This window comes from Myxocyprinus asiaticus, chromosome 9 (genome assembly GCF_019703515.2).
Source record: "Myxocyprinus asiaticus isolate MX2 ecotype Aquarium Trade chromosome 9, UBuf_Myxa_2, whole genome shotgun sequence".
In the NCBI taxonomy this organism is placed as follows: Eukaryota; Metazoa; Chordata; class Actinopteri; order Cypriniformes; family Catostomidae; genus Myxocyprinus; species Myxocyprinus asiaticus.
The window spans coordinates 12,933,681-12,943,432 of NC_059352.1; the positions used below are offsets into that span (position 1 = coordinate 12,933,681).

At 36.5% G+C, this 9,752-nt stretch overlaps 1 protein-coding gene across 8 annotated transcripts in view; it reads left to right on the forward strand.

Annotated features, from left to right (window-relative positions):
* LOC127445628 (forkhead box protein P1-B-like) overlaps positions 1 to 9,752 on the forward strand; it is a 263,267-nt gene that overhangs the window by 127,792 nt on the left and 125,723 nt on the right. For all 8 annotated transcript variants that reach the window (XM_051705821.1, XM_051705818.1, XM_051705826.1 and 5 more), the window contains one exon: positions 2,917 to 3,086. In XM_051705821.1, the coding sequence (XP_051561781.1) occupies positions 2,928 to 3,086 (159 nt within the window). In that variant the 5' untranslated portion in view covers positions 2,917 to 2,927. The remainder of the gene's footprint in view (positions 1 to 2,916; positions 3,087 to 9,752) is intronic.

Consider the following 9,752-nt stretch of genomic DNA (forward strand, 5'->3'; position numbering starts at 1 on the left):
ATCTAAGTGCACGCACATGGCGGCGCTGTCAGGTAAGATCGCGTGCATTGTGAAATTAAAGTAATGCAGGTTCAAGCATTCGCGCAATTCCAAACATTAGTAACAGTTATTATACAAATCTACAAAGGCAGCACAGAATAACAGAAAAGGAAGAAATTACAGCATTTCAGGAATTGCAGAACATTGTAAACTGTTAAGTACACATTGCCTTTTTTGTGTCACAATAAAAGCGCCTTATAAATACTACAGCACTTTCGGTGTCAAAATAAAAGCCCCCAGGTGAAGATGAAGTAAATGGGACAGAAATATATTACTTTTTTATAATGCAAATTTAATCAGAATAATAATGATAATCCAGCATTATATTATAATAATCAACCTGACGTGTCCCACGGTAATAATTTAGTATTATGCAATGTTCAACTGGGGTTTCAAAAATAAGTCAGTGAAGTTGCTTTGCACAGTAAAAACATTTGAAGGTAAATAATGCTTTTTATTAAGCTATTATGTATCATTGTGTATGAAATATAAATATAAAGTGCATATTAATGAAAATGATTTAATTTTATTCTCCCTTTTGTTTATTAAATGAAAAACGATTTATTAGATTTTGATTTAATGTCTTTAAAATATTTAATCTACTTGGCTACAATGGCTGTTTGGATGAAATTATGGTTCCTCTGATAAAAAAAAAAACAAACAAAACAAAAAACACTTTTGAGCCATTTTAGAGCAAATACATAATTATGGAGATATATATAAAATATTGTCAATAGGCTGAAAAATATCGAGATATAATTTAAGACATATCGCCCAGCCCTGGTGAGTACAAGCGGCAGCTGTTTACCACTGTAACTAGGTAACAACTCAAGAAGACGTCACTGTGTTAAGTGAAGTATTAAAGTTTGTCTCTTTGGATTTACCACAAAAAAATTGCCATACACAGAACAACACTTGTGTTTGTCTCCGGCGGATGCATTGAATGTGCAATGATGTGATGAATATCAGTGGTTGTTTTCCGCGAGCCCACGGATGGGATGCAATAGATGTGAAGAATGTGAGCTGCTCTCTGAATGCGGTGTATTTGGACACAAGCAGGTATGAAAAATGCATTATACCATAAAGCTGTTATTGCAATCGCGAGCCTACAAAGACGTGAATTTACACATCGTCACAAGTGGTTCGCTTCCACAATTTGGTACGATTGCGTTCATATCAGCAGCGAACTGTACCAGAGTTCACATGAACCGTAACCCAGACCACCTTTTCAAGCGGACCCGGGTGCGGTACGCGGGTGCGCACCAGAGTTCGGAAAACAGCGTTCACATTATCCAAACAAACCGAACTTTGACATCATTCGACCCCGGGTGCACACCAAAAGTGCTAGTATGAAAGCACCCTAATAAACATGAACAAAAGGCCCAATAAGGAAAATGGTATTCAGCATTAAATATGATTAAAGTTGCGGCTTTGAGTATTTAAAATTATTTCGGAGGCAAGGATATGAGCATTTCCGGTCTCCAGCATTTGAATGTAAGTGAATGGAGTGCGAAGTGTAGTGTGGCCACGGCTTATATCCAATATGTGTACATTTTCGTCCAAGATCTTCTGCCTTTGTTTGTCTGTTGGTCCAAAAACAGAAAAGGCTTTTTTATTCCCCAAAAAAGGTTTTGTTGGGCGAATTTTCAGTGCATTCCTAAAACTTCTAATTGACATTCCCATCAAAATATAAATATTCCAGATATCTTTTTTTATATATCAAGTTTTTTATTTAGATGTAGTCACTCCAGTCTTTCTTTGTGTGTCCATTAGCGCTATAAAAATAGACAATGGAAGAGCTTTTGCCCTTCAGTGGTCCAAATGGGTCAGTGCCCAATGTGTTTGTCCACATGTTATCAAGCCCCTTATTACTGTCTGAGAGGGCAGCATTATAAATCTGAATTCTTTTCAATTTTCACCTGCCTATGTGATTAGCACCCACTGCTTTAAGGGCATTAATTCTGCCTCATATCAATAATTAATAAGCCAAGTTAATTTACTTCTGCCTGGCTTGGTCAGCTTCATTAAGATGGTCTGAAACAGGGCTACAAGGCACTCCTCGCCAACAGAGGCTGCAATTAATGCTAAAGATATAAATCTAAGTGTCTATCTCGGGACGACACAGATATATCAGTATCTTAAGGCCTTCAAGGAGAAAACCACACGTTTGAGAGAATTCAAATTTGTTGGATGGAAAAGGGCAGGGGTTTGGAAGAACAAAAAGCTATTTTGTGCATGAAAAGTCATCATTAAAATGTAATGTGTTATTGTAAGTACTTTGGAAGTACATCTGAATATTTTCAGGTTTGTTTATTTGCGTGTGGGCCCAGGACTTAACACCCGTCATGTGAACGTTTGCCTAGAAGTTTTGATTTGGTCAGTTTTTTTATCCGACCAACTCCCCTTGTCCTGTTTCCCATTAAAAATCTATTGGGCTGTGGTTCTTCTGGGAGCAATACGAGTAAATAAATCTATTTCAAACAAGTTTTGTTTGTGAGGCAGTGCGTTTTCTTGGGCCTCTCTGGTGAGACGTGACCGAGGTTGGGTTCCCATCCCATATGCTCTGTTTCTTCATTCATGTCCCAGCAGAAAAATGACAAACAGAAAATGATGGTTAGCGTCTTTTGAGCCCACACTTTTTCAGCCGGGCTCATTCGAATTAGTGTCTGCGCTGCAAGAATAAAAGAAACAAAAGTGTTAAAGGTTTTGTCTTTTTTATTATTATACAAGAGTCAAGCTTGCAAACAAAAAGGTAGACAGTACAGATACAGATAGATGGGAATGTGAAATTGAGCGGGACAAAGAAAAAATGACATTTGTGTGGAATGTTTTGTGTGTGTGTATATGTGCTAAATGTTTTTTGTCTCTCTGCTGCAGGTTTTTAAGTCATGATGCAAGAGTCAGGGACAGAGGCGACAAGTAATGGAGCAGCCAATCAGAACGGCGTCCCATCTTGTGTGGAGGGACACCGAGAAGTTCGATCCAAGAGCGCCACACCCTCCTCTGACATTACAGTGTCTGACCTTGTGACCTTCCAGCAACAGCAGGTAATGCTTGTTTCGTTTGTTTACTTGTTTGTTTGTTTGTTCATTCAATCATCTTTCTTTCATATGCTCTTTCATGTGTTCTGTTTAGGTTTTTTATTAGTTCTTTAATTCTTTCATTCATTTGCTCTTCCGTTCATTCATCGTCTGTTTTTCCTTCTTTCATACTTTTGTTAGTTTGTTTGTTTGTTTGTTTGTATGTTCATTTAATCGCCTTGAATTTTTTCATTAATTTTCTCTCATTCGTTTGCATGTCTGTTTTTCTTTCTTTTTTGTGTTTGTTTATTCGTTCTTTAATTAATTTGCTCTTTCATTAGTTTTTTGTCGCCTATTGTTTCCTTTCTTTTTCTTTTTCCTTTCTTCCTTTCATTTGTTATTCTTTCTTTCCCTATTTTTTTCCGTTAATTTGCTCTTATTCGTTTTGTTTTTTAGTCTGTTTTTCTTTCTTTTGCTTTCTACATTTGTTTGTTTATTTATTTGCTCTTTCGTTCATTCGTCCGTTTGTCTGTCTATCTGTCTGTCTTTCTTTCCTTTTTCTTTCTTTTAATCCTCATGCACCTGTCCTTTATTAACGCATGTCAACAGCATCCCTCTCTCCCCTCTTTAAGTGCTTGTAAATATTTAATCATCGTCCCCCCTTCAACCAGAGTACATAAACACATTATTATGATTATTTATGTATATTGAGAGCGGTTTTAATTTTTAAACGCACTAAGTGCTCTTTCTGTGATTGTGTTTTTGGTTGCCAATGTGTTTATTCCGCATCTGCATTCAGGTGAAATATTTATCAAGGTAAGCATATTGCGACGCTAAAATGTATAGGTGCAACGGAATTTACGGACAGTTGTGTACGTGTGGCGTCCATCCGGAGGGCATGGGTTTCACTTGTCGCATTGTAAACACCACTAACACTCAGGAGGGCATTTCTTAGAGCTTTCTCAGGGCAGTGAAGCGTGGAGTGTTGCAGTCACTGCATTTGCAGTCTTATCATTTACAAGTTCCCCCAAAAAATCTTCACTCACACTGAAATAAACAGACAAGCTCTTTCTGTCCGTGTGAGTGTTGTGTTTGAAGGGGGCAGCATTGAAAAGATCAGCCAGTCGCATTTTATCTGCACCCCACGGCATGATGGGAGATGTTGTCAAGGGTTGTTTGGTGGGGATGGGAAGCCTCTGAAGTAGATGTCCATCGGTATAACATGGCTGTCATTGAACTGAAGAGCATCGTGCCTTTGTTTTAACAGCAAACAGGACAGGCCTGCATGATGGCTGGTTTGGAAGCAAAGAAAGGCCCAAAACTGATTTGTTTTGGACATTGATTTTGTGTTCTGTTTCATATGGTAAGATTTTGGTTATGCTTCATGATGATTACTTCAGATAACTTGGATTAAAGAAATTAAATACTCCCCCTCACATCATTCCAAATTTGTATGCTGTTTTTTGGGGGGGGGTTTTCGTGGAATTCAAAAGAAAGTTTACGCTTCTCTTTTCAATACAATGACAGTGCACTGTATTCCAAGTAGTTTGAAGCAATACAATGGTTTTGTGTGAAGTACAGACCAAAATTTGAGTCATTATTCTCTGATAATCTTTCCCTCTAATTAGACAAGTCAGATCATTTGAGAACTTAATCAGTCCGATTCTTGAATGGATCAGTTTGAGTCAGTTCTTTTCAATGAACCAATTGATCCAGTTCCTGAATTGGATTAATCCAGTTCTCGAGTTCAGCTCACTGGCTCAGTGATCCGGTTGCAAGTTAACAGCTCACTGGAGGAGAATATTATCAGTGAATAAAGACTAACATTTTGGTCTGTTCCTCACACAAAGCTATCGTATGGACTTGGAATATAGTATGAACTACTTTTATGTTGTATGGAAAAGAGGATCATAAAATTTCTCATTTTGTTTTCCACAAAAAAATAACAAATGGGTTTGGAACTAAATATGGGTGAGTAATGATGACATAATTGTCATTTAAGTATAAGAATAAAACCCTCAACACATCTGACATCTTATTTTCCCTTTCAATCCACATGAGATCAATTAAAATGGGATCAATTAATCCATAACGAGAGTGTCCTTGTCAATCAATAATCTGAAGCATCTCTGATTGGCTCTCAGTTATGCCTTTTCCAGCCCCTCTGAATTGCTTCAGCCTGTGTCTGCTTCTTGGACTTAGCGTGATGTTGTCAGTTCGAAAATCACAGCCATACTGAATTCATTACCGCAGTCGTCACACAAAACCGTGGATAAAATTTCAATAACTGCAGGCCACAGTTGAGTAAACAGTTGCACTGAAACTTAATTCCTGTTGACTTTGCCTTCATTTTGTGCCAGGGGCTCACTCTGATTCACTCGGCTGAGACAACAGGGGTTACGACTTTGATGAATGCAAGGAAATGGAGAGAGAAAGAAGGGGGAGGAGATGGAGAGTGATAGAGAGAGGGTGAACACCAAAGCCTTGATCGTGTCAGGGGTGTGCACTTGACACTGAAAGAAAAAAAGTGAGCAACCAAAGAAAGAAAGAACATTTCTTATGACTGCATAGTTTTATGGTGACTGCGACCAATCAGGGAACCAAATTATTCACCTTTCCATGCTGTCGATTGTGAACAGGGTGTCAGCTCAGTCAGTTTACAGCCAGAGAGATTGTCATGGTAACTTGAAACACTTCTTGCCAGTGTGTAATGCACACAATACCGAAGTACAGTAGTACAGCATACAGTAGTTCTAAAGCAACATTATGCTGCTTTCTAAACTACCTTGATTTGGCCGAATTCTAAGGCAGCATCGCATGTGTCCTTTGCAGACAAAGCAGTCCCTCAATACATTTCGACAAGGTAAGGTTCACCCAAGATAACAGATGTGCCAGAGAAATGTTGATTATAAATCTACTTTTATTGCATGCAATCAAGAAAAGAAGTATCAAGAAAACAGTTTAATTTGATTAGAATTAATTGTTTTACCCAATATTTCTGTTCGCTATGTATTTTTTTGCCTAGTAGCATATCAAACATCTCTCATGTACTTTGTTAGGAGAGCTATTTGTGTGGCGTGTAGCGTTGATGTCTATGTTGAGCATTTCAAATCAGTCACTTATAAGGTTACATTTCAATTAGGATGGTGCCATAGAAGGCAGCTGCATATATAGGCAGTAGTTAGCAAGGTAGCTCATTTGGTTTCGGAACAGAGATGATTTTAGTAATTTTTGTCACTGTTTTGACCTTTACTGTGAGTTTTTTTTCCCTAACGACAAGCATTTAATTACATGATAACTGACAGAATTGTTTTCTACATATCGGTCTATTTGCTTGCTCTATTTATGTAATACAAAAGTGTGACCTTTTTAAAACTCCAAAAGCATACTTTCTCCCCAGACAAGCTGTACAATTTTATTATCTCTCAATTTATAAACCCCTATGACTCCTTTAAATATGTGCAAAACAACAAACCTGAAGGCTGACATATCATCTATCCTGATTAGATGATATAACTAAGAAAGACAGTGCTCATTAATAAAGACGAGGGATAAAATAATTGTAATCTGTTTGATCATCTCGACCTTGACAGGGGAATTTATCTTCTCGAACTAGTCAGATTTAGGGGGAAGTAGACCATAAGCTTCATTTAAACATCTCCATTAGGAAGTCAAATCCCCAGTGCTATTACTTTATATAAAAGAAATGTGTCCCTAAATGGGAGTTCTCTAGATAGAATAGTGCCTTTGGATTCAAATAAAGGCACCTCGAACGTCTTTGATCCTTGTACTAAAGAATTTTGGTCCTCTCTCTAAACGCTTTAAGTATATAATTCAACAAAATTAAAGGGACAGACCACCCCTGTCAGCAGTTTTGCAAAAGATTTCCATTATGGCACAAATGTCATATTCAATGAGCAATTAATTTTTCTGTAGTCTGTGGTCCACAAGATCAGAGAATGACACACAGTTGTGATGCAGTTCCAGGAAATTAGTGTAGGAAAGGGATTGTGCATGTATCAAGATGCTGGTTAAAGGGAAATTTTTAAAAGGATAATATAAAGTCGTCCACATGCGTTCAGATTTCTGTTTTTATTTATTGCGATCAGTGGGGCTTTAGATGCAAATTCTATATGAAAATGCTTCTGTTTTGCATTTTTAATTGTAAGTGAGATTATCAGCATAACAATTTGACTGAAAAGCATAAGAACCTCTTATATGTTCACTTTTTGCTTTAATGACAGCATGCACTCAAGTTGGCTTGGACTGCACAAGTTTATGCAAAACCTGATGATCCATGCTATCCAGCATGATTTGAAAATGTTCTATAAGGAAGCAAGGGAATATGAACATTCATACAAATTAACATGGTCTATGTCACAAATTTGCTTATTTGACTGTATAAATAGTACAGAATCTTAAAGGGATAGTTCACCCAAAATAGAAAATTCAGTCATTAAGCGAAACTTTTAACCGACGGTTGATCTCCTGTGCGCAATCATGAGTCTGCACTGGAGTTTTAGAGCTCCTTGCAAAAGAGCAATGTAGTTTCGCTGCCGTTCACGAAGTGGGGCGTTCAAGCGAAAAATAATTGTTATGCTTCAACAGGACCACCTGCGATATCAACAACAGAAAACACAACATAGCTGCACACCAACCAGAGAATAGAACTTTCAAAACATGTCTGAAGAGTTTGTAGTCTAAAAATGGATGCATTTCTATGCCCAGCCTTATTTGTTTGAGTTCTCAATCAAACAGAGAGATAGGGCTGAAGGTAGCTTCAGTCACACTGTGTCCTACTCAGCCACCAAACGAGACACAATAAAAGTGATCTTTTTTATGTTAATCTGAGTTTTTGTCCTAAGCAGCTGCGACGGGACATTCTGTCGATCGCTTTGACTCTGAACTGACAGTGGCTCTGCAGACAGTGCGGAGTTAAACAGTGTGGATTTGAGTGATCTCTTCTCCTTAAATTGCTAACTAGTTTGTGAAATACATACTGGAAAGTTAATAAAAAATGACCCCATCGTTTTATATAACTAATATAATGTTAACCCTGTCCCTGACAACCATGTCACTCATGTTTATCACATCTGTTTGCTGTTAGCCAGCTATAGTTTGTCAGTACAGTCAGTAATGCAGCAGATTGAAAGGTTAACATCAGAGCATCTTTTTGCAGCTCAGCAGACAATGGTGCGGTGGTAGATTGTGTGTGGTGAGTGTTGATTTCATGCTTTGCTGTTACCTATTTGGTGAGACGCAATGCTGGAAAGTAAATAAAAGTCCATCTTTTACTCTCCGTGGCAACGAGCTTACAGCTAAATAGCTAACCACGTAGCTACTTTCATTGTTGTCAGCTGAGTGGAAGCTAATGTGTAAACATGTATTCACCAAACTGTTTTGTTCAGGATTCACAGTTTGGTACCCCTTCAACCGAACAATTCCAGTCGTTGTATTTACAAAATGTAATATTTAAAAGTCTGGTTTTCCAGACATTAAAATAGGATGCGTAATAAAAGTAGATTTAATAAATAGTATATTTGCCCTGTGTAAATAATAATATAAAGGAACTGTATCTAAAATAAATGAGGGGTGATAAATACTAATACAACAGGCTGGAAAAATAGACATTTATTCATTTTAATATCCTATATATATATATTTTGAATGTGTTGAAACTTGACACCGGGCGACGCACCCTAAAAGCTGCACCGTTATATCGGTTTCATGCTGAAGAGCCACTTAAAAGTACGTTTTTTTTTTTCTCTCTCTCGTAAATGTACACGAGTGTAAATGCCAACATCATCATATATGTCAAAAGGACTGATGCCTGTCACGCAAAACATGAGCTCATTGATGTCATTAAATGCTTTTTTATTACATCAGTTACTCCTGGTCGGAGTCTTCCGTAATTATTTAGTTTATACGTAGGCTTACATCCTACATAAATTTAGTGGTGCTAAACTCAAATATTTAGTAGAGCATACATTGTGACTTAGTGCCCATTTATGCCACAAACAGGCTAAGTTGTAATGTATGTATAGCTGGTGCAACCGGCCCCTGATGTTTATTTAGCTATTTATTTTATTTTTATTCTTTATTTAAATGGTCAGCAATTGACTTATACTAAACATACAGTACTGATGTTAATTAAGCTATTTATTTTATTCTTTATTTTAATGGTGGGCAATTGACTTATACTAAACATACAGTACTGATTTTTATTTAGTTATTTATTGTATTTTTATTTATTCTTTATTTAAATGGTCAGCAATTGACATGCTAAACATACAGTACTGATTTTTATTTTATTTATTCTTTATTTAAATGGTCAGCAATTGACTTATACTAAACATACAGTACTGATGTTAATTAAGCTATTTATTTTATTTTTATTCTTTGTTTTAATGGTGGGCAATTGACATACTAAACATACAGTACTGATTTTTATTTACCTATTTATTGTATTTTTATTTATTCTTTATTTAAATGGTCAGCAATTAACTTATACTAAACATACAGTACTGATTTTTATTTTATTTTATTTATTTTATTTTTTCTTTATTTAAATGGTCAGCAATTGACTGATACTAAACAGTACTGATGTTTATTTAGCTATTTATTGTATTTTTATTTATTCTTTATTTTTTCAGTGTTCATTTCTGGAATTTGTTGACAATGTATTATAAAAAT